At 45.4% G+C, this 20,233-nt stretch overlaps 4 protein-coding genes across 4 annotated transcripts; all 4 read right to left on the bottom strand.

The window, feature by feature from the left end:
- Positions 1–3,456: 3,456 nt before the first annotated feature.
- LOC115808745 (myeloid-associated differentiation marker-like protein 2) lies at positions 3,457–4,320 on the bottom strand. The gene has a single exon (XM_030770205.1). The coding sequence runs from the start codon at positions 4,318–4,320 to the stop codon at positions 3,457–3,459; it is 864 nt and encodes a 287-aa protein (XP_030626065.1).
- A 1,115-nt stretch (positions 4,321–5,435) lies between these two features.
- LOC115808751 (myeloid-associated differentiation marker-like protein 2) lies at positions 5,436–6,299 on the bottom strand. Its single transcript, XM_030770210.1, has one exon. It carries the CDS (start codon positions 6,297–6,299, stop codon positions 5,436–5,438), a length of 864 nt encoding a protein of 287 aa, XP_030626070.1.
- An 8,270-nt stretch (positions 6,300–14,569) lies between these two features.
- Positions 14,570–15,433, bottom strand: LOC115808753 (myeloid-associated differentiation marker-like protein 2). The gene has a single exon (XM_030770212.1). The coding sequence runs from the start codon at positions 15,431–15,433 to the stop codon at positions 14,570–14,572; it is 864 nt and encodes a 287-aa protein (XP_030626072.1).
- A 1,509-nt stretch (positions 15,434–16,942) lies between these two features.
- LOC115808755 (myeloid-associated differentiation marker-like protein 2) lies at positions 16,943–17,806 on the bottom strand. The gene has a single exon (XM_030770217.1). It carries the CDS (start codon positions 17,804–17,806, stop codon positions 16,943–16,945), a length of 864 nt encoding a protein of 287 aa, XP_030626077.1.
- Positions 17,807–20,233: the final 2,427 nt, after the last annotated feature.

The following is a 20,233-nucleotide window of genomic DNA, read 5'->3' on the forward strand; positions in this document are numbered from 1 at the left end:
TTGAAGTGATATAACAGGTGATTAATCTGTCATGCAAGTAATACAGAAGTTCCAGTGCTGCTTTAACCACCATGTCTCCAGTGCTGTAGAAATGTGTTGGGCATCAATGTTTTTAAAAGTGTTGAAAATAATAAACAGGCACGACGATGACTTAAGGTAGCTCTTTTGTCTTTATTGAGCAAAAGGTAGCGTATACAGCAAAAGCAGAGAGGAGGTCATCAGAGGAGCACCCAGACAGAGTCTTGATGGTGGAAGACTGACAACTAGGTCTCACACACACACAGATATACCCGTGCAGCCAAGGGCCTTCGGCCTTGACGCCCATAGATAATGAGAGCTCTCTAAAACAGTGGGACAGGTGTGTGAGAGCTTGGTTGATAAACCAGTGTTTGAGTGAGAGAAGTGTAACACAAGATGAAAAGAATGTCCACACATTCCATTCACTTAACAAAATATATACCTGTGATCGTATTTTACCACTACACCTCACTAAGAGACCGAAGAGGTCTGGTGACAGTCAAAGTATTCAGCTAGGCCCCACAAATGTAATTCATCAAATATGCATGAATTGACCTGTTTCAACCAATCACAGTTCAGCTGCCATTACTCAATCTCAGCACTCAGACTGAATCTGGACAGGAAGTTGGAACAACAAGGAAAAACAAAAATACACAAAAAACGATGAAGACAAGTGAGTCCATAGTGAAGAGTCAGGCAGTGACTGGGTTCATAGTGGAGAGTCTGGCAGTGACTGGGTTCATAGTGGAGAGTCAGGCAGTGACTGGGTTCATAGTGAAGAGTCAGGCAGTGACTGGGTTCATAGTGGAGAGTCAGGCAGTGACTGGGTTCATAGTGGAGATTCAGACGGTGACTGGGTCCATAGTGGAGAGTCAGGCAGTGACTGGGTTCATAGTGGAGATTCAGACGGTGACTGGGTCCATAGTGGAGAGTCAGGCAGTGACTGGGTTCATAGTGAAGAGTCAGGCAGTGACTGGGTTCATAGTGGAGAGTCAGGCAGTGACTGGGTTCATAGTGGAGATTCAGACGGTGACTGGGTCCATAGTGGAGAGTCAGGCAGTGACTGGGTTCATAGTGGAGAGTCAGGCAGTGACTGGGTTCATAGTGGAGAGTCAGGCAGTAACTGGGTCCATAGTGGAGAGTCAGGCAGTGACTGGGTTCATATCCGTTTGTAAAGAGCCAGGAGAGACCAGATCAGATCAGCGGTGTACAAACCCAGGTTGACGAAGGTCAGGACAGACACTACGTTCACGTCGTCTAAGCGGCGGTTGTGCCATATGTCCCCCCATCGATTCCTTCTGTAGTATCGGTACGCGTACAGAATCCATAGCACGGCCGCGGAGCTATACAGTACCACAGCAACCACGTTAATGATGACCTCCAATTTATCCAGTGCACAACAGCACAATGCATTCAGTGGCTTCAGCAAATGAGCCAAAATAATCACCGCGGAGACCAGCAAACAGAAGCTGTAGACCAGCATGCACCACATCAGAGGCAGCATGTGATCCATCCGCTCAACACCCAGGAAAGCGCTGGTGGCTGCCGCCAGGATGATACAGGCCACCCAGCACTGGCTGAAGCGGAGAATGCCCCGCCCGTTCGACAGGTATCCTTTGGGGCATTTGAGCTTGGACTTGACGGCATCCACGGCGTACACAATCAGGGCCAAAAATGAGAAAATGGCAGAGATGATGTCCCCAAAGCAGCGAGAGCACACGAAGACCACGGCATAGATGATGGAGGCAGAGAGGAGCATGAGGGTGCAGAGCATCAGTAGTCCGCACTTGAGGTCGTCCCAGCTGTGCTGGAGACACACCTGCAGGATCACCACCAGTAGCAGCTTCTCCAGCACCAGTATGACCACGGCAACAACCATTCCAAACACCCACACGAACTCACACCACACTCCGTACGGGTTGATCATCTTCCCTCGGAACATGGGGATGAGTAGCGCCAGGGCACAGAAGACGATCTGCAGGATCCGCAGTATGTCAGAGCGACCCAGCCCACAGAAACCCATCTTTAGGAAAAGGGAATCCCTGGAATTCTGAGAAGTAGGGAGGAAAACCAACTCTGGAGGAGAGGACGTCTGACGCTAGACGACTGGAGCATGTGAATGGGTGTCTTTCCATGTCTCACAGAGTTTGGAAAAAAAAGGAGTATATTGTTCAGTTGCTTTAGGACAGAGATTTACATAAACTATTGTGGTTGCCATAAAAGTCAGAGGAACCATAACTGCCACAGGGTGTGGTTAGATCAGAGACAGAGAGAAAGAGAAACAGGTGTGTGTGTGTGGTCAGTTGTAGTCTGTCAGTACTTAAATGGACTCAGATAGATAATGTAATACGTCTCACTGGAAAGATAATGATACCTCTCTGTCTCCCTTTCTTTCTCTTTTTCTCTCATTCTCTCTCACTGTCTCTCTCCCTCATTCTTTCCATGTTATGTGTGTATGTTCTGTGTAGTGTTTTTAAAGACAATGAAATGGACTGTATTGTAGTGCTGGTTTGATTTGCATTGCAGAGTGATTTTTATAAACTCATTTGATCATTAAATCCTTAATGAAACTCAATGGACAATAATCCAAAGTTACTCCTTGAATTTCCACTTTTTATTCGGCATTGAAGCGATATAACAGGTGATTAATCTGTCATGCAAGTAATACAGAAGTTCCAGTGCTGCTTTAACCACCATGTCTCCAGTGCTGTAGAAATGTAATTCATCAAATATGCATGAATTGACCTGTTTCAACCAATCACAGTTCAGCTGCCATTACTCAGTCTCAGCACTCAGACTGAATCTGGACAGGAAGTTGCTTTTCATCATTGCCTGACTATAGATTTTCTGCTTGAATATCACAAGTGTGGGTCTTAAGATTAACAAGGAAAAAGAAAAATTCACAAAAAACGATGAAGACAAGTGAGTCCATAGTGAAGATTCGGGCAGTGACTGGGTTCATAGTGGAGAGTCAGGCAGTGACTGGGTCCATAGTGGAGAGTCAGGCAGTGACTGGGTTCATAGTGGAGAGTCAGGCAGTGACTGGGTTCATAGTGGAGATTCAGACGGTGACTGGGTTCATAGTGGAGAGTCAGACAGTGACTGGATTCATAGTGGAGAGTCAGACAGTGACTGGGTTCATAGTGGAGATTCAGACGGTGACTGGGTTCATAGTGGAGAGTCAGGCAGTGACTGGGTTCAAACTGGAGAGTCAGGCAGTGACTGGGTTCATAGTGGAGAGTCAGGCAGTGACTGGGTCCATAGTGGAGAGTCAGACAGTGACTGGGTTCATAGTGGAGAGTCAGGCAGTGACTGGGTCCATAGTGGAGAGTCAGGCAGTGACTGGGTCCATAGTGGAGAGTCAGGCAGTGACTGGGTTCATAGTGGAGAGTCAGGCAGTAACTGGGTTCATAGTGGTGAGTCAGGCAGTGACTGGGTTCATATCCGTTTGTAAAGAGCCAGGAGAGACCAGATCAGATCAGCGGTGTACAAACCCAGGTTGACGAAGGTCAGGACAGACACTACGTTCACGTCGTCTAAGCGGCGGTTGTGCCATATGTCCCCCCATCGATTCCTTCTGTAGTATCGGTACGCGTACAGAATCCATAGCACGGCCGCGGAGCTATACAGTACCACAGCAACCACGTTAATGATGACCTCCAATTTATCCAGTGCACAACAGCACAATGCATTCAGTGGCTTCAGCAAATGAGCCAAAATAATCACCGCGGAGACCAGCAAACAGACGCTGTAGACCAGCATGCACCACATCAGAGGCAGCATGTGATCCATCCGCTCAACACCCAGGAAAGCGCTGGTGGCTGCCGCCAGGATGATACAGGCCACCCAGCACTGGCTGAAGCGGAGAATGCCCCGCCCGTTCGACAGGTATCCTTTGGGGCATTTGAGCTTGGACTTGACGGCATCCACGGCGTACACAATCAGGGCCAAAAATGAGAAAATGGCAGAGATGATGTCCCCAAAGCAGCGAGAGCACACGAAGACCACGGCATAGATGATGGAGGCAGAGAGGAGCATGAGGGTGCAGAGCATCAGTAGTCCGCACTTGAGGTCGTCCCAGCTGTGCTGGAGACACACCTGCAGGATCACCACCAGTAGCAGCTTCTCCAGCACCAGTATGACCACGGCAACAACCATTCCAAACACCCACACGAACTCACACCACACTCCGTACGGGTTGATCATCTTCCCTCGGAACATGGGGATGAGTAGCGCCAGGGCACAGAAGACGATCTGCAGGATCCGCAGTATGTCAGAGCGACCCAGCCCACAGAAACCCATCTTTAGGAAAAGGGAATCCCTGGAATTCTGAGAAGTAGGGAGGAAAACCAACTCTGGAGGAGAGGACGTCTGACGCTAGACGACTGGAGCATGTGAATGGGTGTCTTTCCATGTCTCACAGAGTTTGGAAAAAAAAGGAGTATATTGTTCAGTTGCTTTAGGACAGAGATTTACATAAACTATTGTGGTTGCCATAAAAGTCAGAGGAACCATAACTGCCACAGGGTGTGGTTAGATCAGAGACAGAGAGAAAGAGAAACAGGTGTGTGTGTGTGGTCAGTTGTAGTCTGTCAGTACTTAAATGGACTCAGATAGATAATGTAATACGTCTCACTGGAAAGATAATGATACCTCTCTGTCTCCCTTTCTTTCTCTTTTTCTCTCATTCTCTCTCACTGTCTCTCTCCCTCATTCTTTCCATGTTATGTGTGTATGTTCTGTGTAGTGTTTTTAAAGACAATGAAATGGACTGTATTGTAGTGCTGGTTTGATTTGCATTGCAGAGTGATTTTTATAAACTCATTTGATCATTAAATCCTTAATGAAACTCAATGGACAATAATCCAAAGTTACTCCTTGAATTTCCACTTTTTATTCAGCATTGAAGCGATATAACAGGTGATTAATCTGTCATGCAAGTAATACAGAAGTTCCAGTGCTGCTTTAACCACCATGTCTCCAGTGCTGTAGAAATGTAATTCATCAAATATGCATGAATTGACCTGTTTCAACCAATCACAGTTCAGCTGCCATTACTCAGTCTCAGCACTCAGACTGAATCTGGACAGGAAGTTGCTTTTCATCATTGCCTGACTACAGATTTTCTGCTTGAATATCATAAGTGCGGGTCTTAAGATTAACAAGGAAAAAGAAAAATACACAAAAAACGATGAAGACAAGTGAGTCCATAGTGGAGAGTCAGGCAGTGACTGGGTTCATAGTGGAGAGTCAGGCAGTGACTGGGTTCATAGTGGAGAGTCGGGCAGTGACTGGGTTCATAGTGGAGAGTCTGGCAGTGACTGGGTCCATAGTGGAGAGTCAGGCAGTGACTGGGTTCATAGTGGAGAGTCAGGCAGTAACTGGGTCCATAGTGGAGAGTCAGGCAGTGACTGGGTTCATATCCGTTTGTAAAGAGCCAGGAGAGACCAGATCAGATCAGCGATGTACAAACCCAGGTTGACGAAGGTCAGGACAGACACTACGTTCACATCGTCTAAGCGGCGGTTGTGCCATATGTCCCACCATCGAGTCCATCTGTAGAATCGGTACGCGTACAGAATCCATAGCACGGCCGCGGAGATGTACAGTACCACAGCAACCACGTTAATGATGACCTCCAATTTATCCAGCGCAAAGCAGAGCATCGCGTTCAGCGGCTTCAGCAAATGAGGCAAAATAATCACCATGGAGACCAGCAAACAGACGCTGTAGACCAGAATACACCAAACCAGAGCCGACAGCCGATGCATCCGCTCAACACCCAGGAACGCACTGGCGACCGCAGCCAGGATGATACAGGCCACCCAGCACTGGCTGAAGCGGAGAATGCCCCGCCCGTTCGACAGGTATCCTTTGGGGCATTTGAGCTTGGACTTGACGGCATCCACAGCGTACACAATTAGGGCCAAAAATGAGAAAATGGCAGAGATGACGCCCCAAAAGCAGCGAGAGCACACGAAGACCACGGCATAGATGATGGAGGCAGAGAGGAGCATGAGGGTGCAGAGCATCAGTAGTCCACACTTGAGGTCGTCCCAGCTGTGCTGGAGACACACCTGCAGGATCAACACCAGTTGCAGCTTCTCCAGCACCAGTATGACCACGGCCACGACTAATCCAAACATCCACACGAACTCACACCACACTCCATACGGGTGGATCATCTTCCCTCGGAACATGGGGATGAGTAGCGCCAGGGCACAGAAGACGATCTGCAGGATCCGCAGTACGTCAGAGAGACCAACCTTGCAGCCACCCATCTTTAGGAAAAGGGAATCTCTGGAATTCTGAGAAGCAGGGAGGAAAACCAACTCTGGAGGAGAGGACGTCTGACACTAGACGACTGGAGTGTGTGAATGGGTGTCGTTCCCTGTCTCACAGAGTTTGGAAATGAATAGAAGTACATTGTTCAGTTGCTTTCGGACTGAGAGATTTACATAAACTATTGCGGTTGCCACAAAAGTCAGAGGAACCATAACTGCCACAGGGTGTGGTTAGATCAGAGACAGAGAGAAAGAGAAACAGGTGTGTGTGTGTATGTGTGTGTGTGTGTGTGTGTGAGAGAGAGAGAGAGAGAGAGAGAGACATACTTGCTTTGAATGTATTTTGCTGTCATTTCATAGTCATTTTCTGTGTCTCTCTCTCTTTCTCCCTTTCTCTCTCACACACACACACATACACAAACAGACACACAGACACACTGACCAGCAGAGAGCACTAGAGGGTAAACTTCTTCGGTTAATTTGGCCAAACACTGTTGACAGATTTGTGCGCTGAATGATTTCTTAGCCTCTTTGAAACAGGAGTCTTCAAAAGATGAACAAAAATCCACAGCTTTTCTTTTTTAAAAAAAGTGCTTTTACGTACATTACCACTGTCATATAAACAAATATTTACTGATGCATTATTACTAGGAATGTGCTTCTCTACCTGATAAGACGATCCGATACGTATCTAGATACATGGGCTACGATACGATTCAGGGATGATACATTTTAATATGAAACGACCCGGTGTGATTCGATTCGGCGCTATTCGGCACGATTCGATGCGATGCAATCTGATACAGTTCTTAACATTTGTTTAATATAGACTTTCATTTTCAATTATAAATTAAAATAAGCCAATTCTATAAAACTGGCACAGCTTATCTTCAAGTAGATATACTTCATAAAAGACCAGGTAATCCCAAGTATTTTGTTACGTTATGGCACAGGAAAGAATTTAAGACAAGTCATTTTAGAATTACATGTCATTGTGTTTATTACTTTTCCATCGGATACAGACACAAAAAAAGAGTTGCTCTATGAACAAACATTTTAAGTCCTTAAAACAGATTATAGATGCCGTGTTTACCTTAGACCTCGCCGTGTTGTGGCTGCGTTGTGGTTGGACAAAGTGTTTAATATCCGTGTCTTTGTATTGCCTGTTCTTGCTTGTGCTAGCTGCATTAGCATCCTCAGATCCCTCGATCCCATGCCGTCTCAGCAGGTCAGTGGTAAGATTTGTCGTGCTACCACTGTACTTAATCGCTGCTCTACAGACCTTACAATTAACCAGACTTTTGTCAAATTTTCCTTCCTTCTTATAAAATCCAATTGTCTTCCAAACTTTAGATTTTAAATTTGATGGTGCACTGTAAACCGTGTCAGCTGTGGGACGTGTTGTTCTTGGTTTTACCTCGCAAGCAAGGCTAACATTACTCTCGTAAAAGGTAAAATGTCAATGTGAGATGCTGTGCAGATTTACTGGCGAGTGAGAGGCTGTCAATATTATTTTGAAAGTAACGTGACTTATAACATTTGATCAGTGACTCTTCCGCAGCAGTTAAATACTGAAGTAGAATAGGTAGCAGCGCTTCAGTCAACCGCTCCGTAAGTTTAGAATCGTTCCATCGAACGATTCATGGTATATTTAGATCGATCAAGGGGTCCACGTATCGATGTAGTCGCATCTTTAACGTTAAAACCGGTTTCTGATTCGTATGGTGAATCGTTACACCCCTAAATATTACACAAAACGATCATTTGTCTTTGACATAAAAATCATCCACAACACATGGACATCAACTTGTCTTCATGGATCTGGTCTCCTCCACAGGCAGGTTCAGTCTAGTCATTTTCACACCAGACACACACACACACACACACACACACCACTCTCCTCCACAGCCGCTTGAGTCTAATCCATTTCACAATGACTGTGACTGACTCAGACTCACTGTCTGAAAAGTTTTCACTTGTTCAGTGACTTATTGAGATATTGTACCAAAGCTTTCATTCACTCCAATTATCCCTCAGAACTCGTGAGAAAGTGTTAATGAGAAAAGAAAAGTGATCTCTCTCTCCCTCTCTCTCTCTCTCTCTACCTTTATATATGTAAATTCAGTGGACAACAATCCAAAATGTTACTCCCCAAATTTTCAGTTAATTTTATTTGACATAAGTGCAACAAAATAGATGCTTAGTTTTCAGTCGAGTGCTGCAGTTTACTCCTAGTTTGCAAGGCTTCCTTCAGGGTATGTTCCACAGTAAAAAAAATGTTACATAAAAAAACAAATATGTATTAACATACGTAACATATAGATGACAAAAGAGTGTCTTTTACTAAGTGAGGGTTGTTTTTTTTTTCTTCTTACATCAACATTTTGCAAAGTGTAACTCATTGTTTTGAGTTTCCTGAATCATTTAACCCTCTACTGCATGCATTATGATATACATGGGTAAAAAAATATTTGTAATGTTTTTTCTGCTTAAACTAGGACACTTTAACAGTATCAATATACATTTTCATGATTTTTAAATTTTCTATATATTTTTAGGGTCTGTTACCTCAGAGCAACATTATGCAGTTATGATCAAAATATGAAGATGAAAAAAATGAAAAATGAAAATGAAACAATTGATATTTTCATGCAAAAAGGAAAAATATTTATTTTAAACATCAATTTCTTTAACCAAACACTTGAACAAACAGATTTACCTGTTTTTTAATGCATTACCAATTTCATATACACGCATATATATAATATATATGCCATATATATACATAATTATATATTAAATATGATTGTAAAATATTAATATGTGAATTGCATGTTCTTTTGTATGCATTACAAAAGTCTTATTCATGGGAAATACATTTTGATGATAATTCTAACTCTGTTCCTTACAAATGTAATATACGTTACTTACTGTGCTTACTGTACATAGTATACCTTATGTGATTCCATTATGGCATAATGTTACTTCAGGGCAACATACAGTTTTTTGTAATTTCCTATGACACATACATTGATATGTCATGTGAAGTTTTTGAAAATACATCTTTACACACCAGTGAAGGTCGATTATTTTTTTGTAAATGATTACCTGGAGGAAAATTAGTGAAAAATGCATTTCTTGTGAGAGTAAATATGGCCCCATGTGACATGTGCACATGTGTCAAAAGAGGAAGCAAATAGCAACCTGTGGGGCATGTGACCATTTTTCTTGCAAGTTCATTGGTTAGTATTTGGGTTTCCACTTCTGATCAAGGGCTTACCAAAGAAATGGAATGTCTTATTTTCTTTAAACAAGCTAAAATAGAGTTTGTTACCTGGGAGTTACAGGATGCAGTACAGGGTTAAGATCATTACAGTAAAAATGGAAACATGTCCATAAAAACTAACACATACCCAGAGTCTCCACCTTTTGACCCTGTTTAAACCTTGCATTGAGATCTGATTTTTGTGATCCGATCACAAGTGGACATCTCTAAGGACGTCCGTTTACACCTGGCTTTAGAATTCGTGTCTGTCCTGACCACTTGAGATCGGATCTCACTTCCCAGCTCTATATGAAAATAAACTCGTAATCATTTCCAACATGTCACCCCTTTCACTGAATTTCACTTTTGCTTTTTATAGTTAGAAATAGTGCTTATAACATGTGAGATGTCAGACAAATTTGGTGATCATGTCTCTCCCGTAATGTGGTGAAATAAAGTTTGTAATGCGTGTATAAGGTATGTATTTATATATAATGTATGAAGGCCTCTCAGCAACTCATTCATTCACCTGGCAGTTCTGCATTACAGCATTTGGAATCAGATCTGGAGTTACTGAGTAAATTATTTTTAGTTGTCCCTTCACAGTGCATTTTCTACATTTAGCATGACTCATGTCAGCCTATATCTTATGACTCCAATACTGCATTACTCATGAATCTTTCTTTAGTGCCACATCAGTAACGTAAAAAATAACCTCCAGCTTCAGTTATTTAAGTTGTTTAAGTTATTAAGTTGCTCCAGGTGGACTGTGTCTCCTTGCAAACTGGTGCATTCCCCTGATGTCTCCAACCATAAGTCCTCAGTATAAGACCTGGCAACCCCACTGGTGCTGTCTTTACTGTGCTTCCTCTATGGCCGGAACATGGGTCCACTCTGCAGAGGGCAGTGAATACACGAGGAAGAGCAGAAGTTTCTGGAAAGAAGTGCTCAAAGGGGCTTGTGGGTATAGCCGGAGTTCCCGGTGACCACTGGGATGTGGGTCACTGGACCAGTTCAGCTTCTTCCGGCAGTGACTTGGATGCTGCTGCAGGACAGAGAGATGGACAGGGAAATGAAGACCAACAGAAAGACATGGGAAGGACATGCTGTGGGTTTGAGGTGTCCCAGGAACTGCAGTGGAAGAACCTCCTCTTCTTCCCTGGGCTCCACCATGGTAGAGTAGTAGGACTCTGCAGTGCAGGCAGCCGTCTGCATAGTGGAGTGTCTCCCCTCAGTGGAGACGTGCAGAACAGTCCACTGACTCCAGAGACAGCCGGCAGGACTCCAGGAGTTCCCAGCTGTAGTTATGTTACCACTCTCTCAACCCCCCAGTGACCTCTAGTGGCCGTCGGGAAAGCTGGAGAAAAGCAGAACATCCCACTGCCTTCTCCCTGACTGTAGTCTCTGCATCATCTCTTCATCTATGTGACATTAACCAGCTCCCACAATCCTGACTTTACAAATTTCTCTATGTATATTATCAGGGTTTCCGTTACCCAGTAATTACCGGGTTTTTCCTGGTAAAATTGATTTAAAAAAATCAATAAATGAAAAGCTTGCCAGTCAAAATATCCTGTAATAATGCTCATACAAAACGTAGCTATAACGAAGGCTGTCCCTGCAAAGTCGTCTGGAGGAGGAGAGAGTGACGCGGCCTATGCACGTTGCAAGCCACAAAGTCGCGTTGGACACCTTTGATTTCAAGTCAGCAGCAGAGGACTTTGTCGCAATGAAAAAAAGTGGAAAATAAAATGTTACCTGGTAGCCTACAGGCTACATTTGATGCCATGTAGGCCTAGCCTTTTTTAAACAGCCTACATATGTTACAGGTTACAGATACTTCGTAAAAGCCTACAATTTAGCGGCTAACATTGAGGTTTCACTCAATCGCTACACTGTATTTGTAACATAGACTGTTATTGAAACGTGACCGGTAAGTTTCAGATTTGTCGGGTAAGATAAATTCTTTCTGGACACCGGACCGGTAAAACAAAGTCCTACCAGAATCAGCATCCTTTTCCCATCCTTTTCCCGTCCTTTTCTCATCCTTTTCCCAACGTACCCAGCGTCTTTCCTCCACACATGACCAGACCACCTCAGTCTCGCCTCTCTTACTCTGTCTCCAAACCGTCCGACGTGGGCCGTCCCTCTAATGTACTCGTTTCTGATCCTGTCCATCCTCGTCACTCCCAACGCAAATCTTGACATCTTCAGCTCCGCCACCTCCAGCTCCGCCTCCGGTCTTTTCGTCAGTGCCACCGCCTCCAAACCATACAGCTTAGCTGGTCTCACTACCATCCTGTAAACCTTCCCTTTCAGTCTTGCAGCTACCCCTCTGTCGCACATCACTCCTGACATTCTTCTCCACCCACTCCACCCTGCCTGTACTCTCTTCTTCACCTCACTTCTACACTCCCTGTTATTTTGCTCCTTTGACCCCAAGTATTTAAACTCTTCCACCTTTACCCCCTCTGCTCCTTGCATTTTCACCGTTCCACAGTCCTCCTTCTCATTTACGCACATGTATTCTCTCTTGCTCCTACTGACTTTCATTCCTTTACTGTCCAGTGCATACCTCCACCTCTCCAGGCTCTCCTCAGCCTGCTCCTTACTCTCATTACAGATCACAATATCATCAGCAAACATCATAGTCCAAGGAGACTCCTGCCTGACCTCGTCTGTCAACCTGTCCATCACCATTGCAAACAAGAAAGGGCTCAGAGCCGATCCTTGGTGTAATCCCACCTCCACCTTCAACCCATCCGTCACTACTACCGCACACCTCACCACTGTCACACAGTCCTCATACATGTCCTGTATCACTCTTACATACCTCTTTGCCACTCCGGACTTCCTCATACAAAACCACACCTCCCCTCTCGGCACCCTGTCATATGCTTTCTCTAAATCCACAAAGACACAGTGCAACTCCTTCTGGCCTTCTCTGTATTTCTCCATCAACAGTCTCAAAGCAAACATTGCATCTGTAGTGCTCTTCCCTGACATGAAACCATACTGTTGTTCGCTAATCATCACCTCTCTTCTTAACCTAGCTTCCACCATTCTTTCCTATATCTTCATGCTGTTGCTGGTCAACTTTATGCCTCTGTAGTTGCTACAGCTCTGCACATCGCCCTTGTTCTTTGAAACTGGTACCAGTACACTTTTTCTCCACTCCTCAAGCATCCTCTCCCTGTCCAAGATTGTGTTAAACAATTTAGTTAAGAACTCCACTGCCATATCTCCCAAACATCTCCGAGCCTCCACAGGTATGTCATCCGGGCCAACTGCCTTTCCACTCTTCATCTTCTTCATAGCTGCTCTTACTTCATCTTTGCTAATCCACTGCACTTCCTGATTTGCTATCACCCCACCATCCAACCTTATTTCTCTCTCGTTTTCTTCATTCATCAGCTCCTCCAAGTACTCCTTCCATCTTCTCAGCACACTGTCCTCGACTTTCCTCACTTGTCAGTACATCTCCATCTCTGTCTTTCATTGCCCTAACCTGCTCTACATCCTTCCCAGCTCGGTCCCCCTGTTTGGCCAATCGGTACAAATCCTTTTCTCCTTCCTTAGTGTCCAGCCTCTCGTACAACTCACAATGTGCCTTTTCCTTCGCCTTTGCCACCTCTCTCCTCGCCTTGTGCTGCATTTCCTTTTACTCTTGTCTACGTTCTTCATCTCTCTGACCGTCCCATTTCTTCTTGGCCAACTACTTCCTCCATATACTTTCCTGCACTTCCTGGTTCCACCACCAGGTCTCCTTGTCTTCTTTCCTCCGTCTGCAGGACATACCCAGTACCTTCCTGGCTGTCTCCCTTACCACTCCTGCAGTAGTTTCCCAGCCATCTGGCAGCTCTTCACTGCCACCCAGTTCCTGTTTTAACTCCTCCCTGAACTTCGCGTGACTGTATTCCTTCTTCAACTTCCACCATTTGATCTTTGGTTCTGCCTTCATTTTAAAGTGTGACTGAAATAGTCAGTTATATTCTGCCCTGCGTCTCAGGCAGGGCCTGGTGTGTTTGTGTGTGTGTGTGTGTGTGTGTAGTCAGTTGTCGTCTGTCAGTACTTAAATGGACTCAGAGTGATACTGTAATACATTTCACTGGAAAGATAATGATACCTCTCTGTCTCCCTTTCTTTCTCTTTTTTCCCTCTCTGTCTCCCTTTCTTTCTCTTTTTCTCTCACTCTCTCTGTCTCCCTTTCTTTCTCTTTTTCTCTCACTCTCTTTCATTCTTTCTATGTTATGTGTGTATGTTCTGTGTAGTGTTTTTAACGACAATGAAATGGACTGTATTGTAGTGCTGGTTTGATTTGCATTGCAGAGTGATTTTTATAACACTGTCATTGTCATCTACTTGGGACCATAAAGTCATTTGATCATTAAATCCTTAATGAAACTCAATGGACAATAATCCAAAGTTACTCCTTGAATTTCCACCTTTTATTCAGCATTGAAGCGATATAACAGGTGATTAATCTGTCATGCAAGTAATACAGAAGTTCCAGTGCTGCTTTAACCACCATGTCTCCAGTGCTGTAGAAATGTAATTCATCAAATATGCATGAATTGACCTGTTTCAACCAATCACAGTTCAGCTGCCATTACTCAGTCTCAGCACTCAGACTGAATCTGGACAGGAAGTTGTTTTTCATCACTGCCTGACTATAGATTTTCTGCTTGAATATCACAAGTGCGGGTCTTACGAACAACAAGTAAAAAGAAAAAAAACAAAAAAACGATGAAGACAAGTGAGTCCATAGTGAAGAGTCAGGCAGTGACTGGGTTCATAGTGGAGAGTCAGACAGTGACTGGATTCATAGTGGAGAGTCAGACAGTGACTGGGTTCATAGTGGAGATTCAGACGGTGACTGGGTTCATAGTGGAAAGTCAGGCAGTGACTGGGTTCATAGTGGAGAGTCAGGCAGTGACTGGGTTCATAGTGGAGAGTCAGACAGTGACTGGGTTCGTAGTGGAGAGTCAGGCAGTGACTGGGTTCATATCCGTTTGTAAAGAGCCAGGGGAAACCAGATCAGATCAGCGATGTACAAACACAGGTTGACTAAGGTCAGGACAGACACTACGTTCACGTCGTTTAAGCGGCGGTTGTGCCATATGTCCCACCATCGAGTCCATCTGTAGTATCGGTACGCGTACAGAATCCATAGCACAGCCGCGGAGCTATACAGTACCACAGCAACCACGTTAATGATGACCTCCAATTTATCCAGCGCACAACAGCACAATGCATTCAGTGGCTTCAGCAAATGAGCCAAAATAATCACCGCGGAGACCAGCAAACAGACGCTGTAGACCAGCATGCACCACATCAGAGGCAGCATGTGATGCATCTGCTCAACACCCAGGAAAGCGCTGGTGGCTGCTGCCAGGATGATACAGGCCACCCAGCACTGGCTGAAGCGGAGAATGCCCCGCCCGTTTGACAGGTATCCTTCAGGACACTTGAGCTTGGACTTGACGGCATCCACGGCGTACACAATCAGGGCCAAAAATGAGAAAATGGCAGAGATGATGTCCCCAAAGCAGAAAGAGCCCACGAAGACCACGGCATAGATGATGGAGGCAGAGAGGAGCATGAGGGTGCAGAGCATCAGTAGTCCACACTTGAGGTCGTCCCAGCTGTGCTGGAGATACACCTGCAGGATCACCACCAGTAGCCACTTCTCCAGCACCAGTATGACCACGGCCACAACCATTCCGAACACCCACACGAACTCACACCACACTGCGTACGGGTTGATCATCTTCCCTCGGAACATGGGGATGAGTAGCGCCAGGACACAGAAGACGATCTGCAGGATCCGCAGTACGTCAGAGAGACCCAGCCCGCAGAAACCCATCGTTAGGAAAAGGGAATCTCTGGAATTCTGAGAAGTAGGGAGGAAAACCAACTCTGGAGGAGAGGACGTCTGACACCAGACGACTGGAGTGTGTGAATGGGTGTCTTTCCCTGTCTCAAAGAGTTTGGAAAAAAAGGAGTATATTGTTCAGTTGCTTTAGGACAGAGATTTACATAAACTATTGTGGTTGCCATAAAAGTCAGAGGAACCATAACTGCCACAGGGTGTGGTTAGATCAGAGACAGAGAGAAAGAGAAACAGGTGTGTGTGTGTGGTCAGTTGTAGTCTGTCAGTACTTAAATGGACTCAGATAGATAATGTAATACGTCTCACTGGAAAGATAATGATACCTCTCTGTCTCCCTTTCTTTCTCTTTTTCTCTCACTCTCTCTCTCTCTCTCTCTCTCTCTCTCTCATTCTTTCCATGTTATGTGTGTATGTTCTGTGTAGTGTTTTTAACGACAATGAAATGGGCTGTAATGTAGTGCTGGTTTGATTTGCATTGCAGTGATTTTTATAACACTGTCATTGTCATCTTCTCAGGACCATAAAGTCATTTGATCATTAAATCCTTAATGAAACTCAATGGACAATAATCCAAAGTTACTCCTTGAATTTCCACTTTTTATTCAGCATTGAAGCGATATAACAGGTGATTAATCTGTCATGCAAGTAATACAGAAGTTCCAGTGCTGCTTTAACCACCATGTCTCCAGTGCTGTAGAAATGTAATTCATCAAATATGCATGAATTGACCTGTTTCAACCAATCACAGTTCAGCTGCCATTACTCAATCTCAGCACTCAGACTGAATCTGGACAGGAAGTTGCTTTTCATCACTGCCTGACTACAGATTTTCTGCTTGAATATCACAAGTGCAGGTCTTAAGATTAACAAGGAAAAAGAAAAATACACAAAAAACGATGAAGACAAGTGAGTCCATAGTGGAGAGTCAGGCAGTGACTGGGTTCATAGTGGAGAGTCAGACAGTGACTGGGTTCATAGTGGAGAGTCAGGCAGTGACTGGGTTCAAACTGGAGAGTCAGGCAGTGACTGGGTTCATAGTGGAGAGTCGGGCAGTGACTGGGTTCATAGTGGAGAGTCTGGCAGTGACTGGGTCCATAGTGGAGAGTCAGGCAGTGACTGGGTCCATAGTGGAGAGTCAGGCAGTGACTGGGTTCATAGTGGAGATTCAGATGGTGACTGGGTTCATAGTGGAGAGTCAGACGGTGACTGGGTTCATAGTGGAGAGTCAGGCAGTGACTGGGTTCAAACTGGAGAGTCAGGCAGTGACTGGGTTCATAGTGGAGAGTCGGGCAGTGACTGGGTTCATAGTGGAGAGTCTGGCAGTGACTGGGTCCATAGTGGAGAGTCAGGCAGTGACTGGGTTCATAGTGGAGAGTCAGGCAGTGACTGGGTTCATAGTGGAGAGTCAGGCAGTGACTGGGTTCATAGTGAAGAGTCAGGCAGTAACTGGGTTCATAGTGGTGAGTCAGACAGTGACTTGGTTCATATCCGTTTGTAAAGAGCCAGGAGAGACCAGATCAAGTCAGCGATGTACAAACACAGGTTGACGAAGGTCAGGACAGACACTACATTCACATCATCTGAGCGGCGGTTGTGCCATATGTCCCCCCGTTGAGTCCTTCTGTAGAATCGGTACGCGTACAGAATCCATATCACGGCTACGGAGATGTACAGTACCACAGCAACCACGTTAATGATGACCTCCAATTTATCCAGCGCACAACAGCACAATGCATTCAGTGGCTTCAGCAAATGAGGCAAAATAATCACCATGGAGACCAGCAAACAGAAGCCGTAAAGCAACATGCACCAAACCAGAGCCGTTGGACGATATTTATGCTCAACGCCCAGGTAGGCGATGATGGCCGCTGCCAAGATGATACAGGCCACCCAGCACTGGCTGAAGCGGAGAATGCCCCGCCCATTCGACAGGTATCCTTCGGGACACTTGAGTTTGGACTTGACGGCATCCACGGCGTACACAATTAGGGCCAAAAATGAGAAAGTGGCAGAGATGATGTCCCCAAAGCAGCGAGAGCACACGAAGACCGCGGCATAGATGATGGAGGCAGAGAGGAGCATGAGGGTGCAGAGCATCAGTAGTCCGCACTTGAGGTCGTCCCAGCTGTGCTGGAGACACACCTGCAGGATCACCACCAGTAGCAGCTTCTCCAGCACCAGTATGACCACGGCCACAACCATTCCAAACACCCACACGAACTCACACCACAGCCCGTACGGGTGGATCATTTTCGCTTGGAACATGGGGATGAGTAGCGCCAGGGCACAGAAGACGATCTGCAGGATCCGCAGTATGTCAGAGCGACCCAGCCCACAGAAACCCATCTTTAGGAAAAGGGAATCCCTGGAATTCTGAGGAGCAGGAAGGAAAACCAACTCTGGAGGAGAGGACGTCTGACACTAGATGACTGGAGTGTGTGAATGGGTGTCTTTCCCTGTCTCACAGAGTTTGGAAATGAATAGAAGTATATTGTTCAGTTGCTTTAGGACAGAGATTTACATAAACTATTGTGGTTGCCATAAAAGTCAGAGGAACCATAACTGCCACAGGGTGTGGTTAGGTCAGAGACAGAGAGAAAGAGAAGCAGGTGTGTGTGTGTGTGTGTGTGTGTAAGAGAGAGAGAGAGAGGGAGGAAGAGATACTGATGCTTTGAATGTATTTTGCTTTGATGATAGCCTCTCCCTCTATCTCTCTCTCTCTCTCTCTCTCTCTCTCACACACACACACACACACACACACAGACTGACCAGCAGAGAGCACTAAAGGGTAAACCTTCTCTTTAACACAGTTCCATAAATTAAAAATTGAGAAAGATTCTCTAGTTAAGTTTGCCAAACACAGTTGTGTAATGGATTTGTGCAGATTTGTGTATTGGATGATTTGTTAGTCTCTTTGAAACAGGTGTTTTCATAGGATTAACAAAAATCCACAATGTTTCCTAAAAAAAATGTTTTTATGCAAATTACCACTGTTATATAAACAAATATTTACTGATGCATTATTACCGAAAATGATCATTTGTCTGTGAGATAAAATCACCTTTTATTCGTTCTTTAAGCCACTTATCCCAATCAGGGTCACAGGAGCTTATCCCAGCGCTCATTGAGCAAGAGGCTTACATATCTTTGAACTGTGGGAGGAAACACTCCCCACAGAAAGGTCCCCGGTCGCCCAACCGGGAATTGAACCCGGGGTCTTCTTGTTGTGAGGCAAGAGCGCTACCCACTGCGCCACTTGGCCTGAAAGGGAATATGTCAGTAATTTTTCTGACCCTTCTGCAGAAGAGAGTAAGGGAGTATGTGAATGGGTCTATATCCATTTGTAAAGTGCCAGAAAAGACGAGATCAGGTCAGCGACATGCAAAGCCAGGCCGACGAAGGTCAGGATGGACACTATGTTCACATTGCTGAACCTGGGATCACATCCCAGTTTCAGATCATGACTGAAGTTATAATGCCTCTATGCGAACATTAGCCACACAAAAGCAGCGGAAAGGTACAGTGCCACGTCAATAATGTTAAAACGACGTTCAGTTTATCCAACGCAAAGCAGAGCAAGGCATTCAACGGCTTCAAGAAGTTCGGCAAGATAAAAACCACAGAGACCAGCAAACAGCAGACGTAGACCAGAGCACACCAAACCAGAGCTCACAACGGGGGTTTCTTCTCCAGGCCCATGTAGCTGGCGGTCACTGCCACAAGAGCACAGCCTGCCCAGGATTGGCTGAATCGGAGAATACCCCGCCCGTCGGACAGGTACCCCTTAGGACAGCACCTGCAACGAACATGGCGCAGGCCAAACACGAGCAAATGGCGGAGAAAATTTTCGGCCAACACCTGGGACACACAAAAGCCACGCAATAGATGAATGTGGCAGAGAGGAGCATCAGGGAGCATAGCGGCATCAGGCCGCAGGTCAGGTCATCCCAGGTGTGCTGAAGAAGGAACACGGCCAGTGCAAACATCCACATTAATTCACAGTACAAGCCACAGGGGTTACACAAGCCGTCGCAGATCAGAACCAGAATAAGCCCGCAGAATCCCATCTGCAGGATTCAAAACCCTTCAGAAAAACTCAGACTGCGAAATCTAATCCTTACCGTTACAGAACTCTTGGAATGCCCAGAATGTTCAGATGCAGGGAAAAAGCAGGCAGCTGGCTGGAGGAGGCTATGTTTGGAATTGGGAATTGTTATTCCGGACGTCCGGGATGGAATGTGTGACGGTATGTTCTGCCTGACAGTCTGACAGTATGTTTGGGTAATTTGCCTTCATATCTTGTACCAAGAGGAGATGAAGTAGACTGAATGTATCAAGTACTGATTCATTTACATAAACTTCATGCATGGTCATGCAGCTCTCAGAGACAGATCGAATGAAAGAGACAGTGTGAGCACAGGTAATTGTATCTTGGTGTAGTTTGGACGTCCTCTCTTCAAAGTACTCTGACTCTCCTTCTTAAACCTGGATGGTGAAGCTACCCAACAGTTTCTGTACTTTCTGCCTGGGGAAACAGATGGCTCTGATTCCATCAGAATCTCAGTGGGCCCTTTGGGTTGCCACACCGAGATGGGGGACAATGGGCTGAAGCCATCCTGAACCACAGACACAGGTGGCAACCACCCAAACCATAGGTGCTGCTGTTGTCAGGGTCAGAGGCCACGCTTTCCCCTTGGTGACACTAGAAGGACAGTTAACTAACAGTCAAGTTCTCCCAAGATCCAGGTAGAAGTCGGTCAGTTCTTATCCTCC

This window comes from Chanos chanos, chromosome 3, assembly GCF_902362185.1.
Source record: "Chanos chanos chromosome 3, fChaCha1.1, whole genome shotgun sequence".
Lineage (NCBI taxonomy): Eukaryota > Metazoa > Chordata > Actinopteri > Gonorynchiformes > Chanidae > Chanos > Chanos chanos.

Excerpts from the sequence above, each read along its gene's own strand:
- LOC115808755 (XM_030770217.1), bottom strand. The coding sequence starts at position 17,806 with ATGGGTTTCTGTGGGCTGGGTCGCTCTGACATACTGCGGATCCTGCAG.
- LOC115808751 (XM_030770210.1), bottom strand. The coding sequence starts at position 6,299 with ATGGGTGGCTGCAAGGTTGGTCTCTCTGACGTACTGCGGATCCTGCAG.
- LOC115808745 (XM_030770205.1), bottom strand. The coding sequence starts at position 4,320 with ATGGGTTTCTGTGGGCTGGGTCGCTCTGACATACTGCGGATCCTGCAG.
- LOC115808753 (XM_030770212.1), bottom strand. The coding sequence starts at position 15,433 with ATGGGTTTCTGCGGGCTGGGTCTCTCTGACGTACTGCGGATCCTGCAG.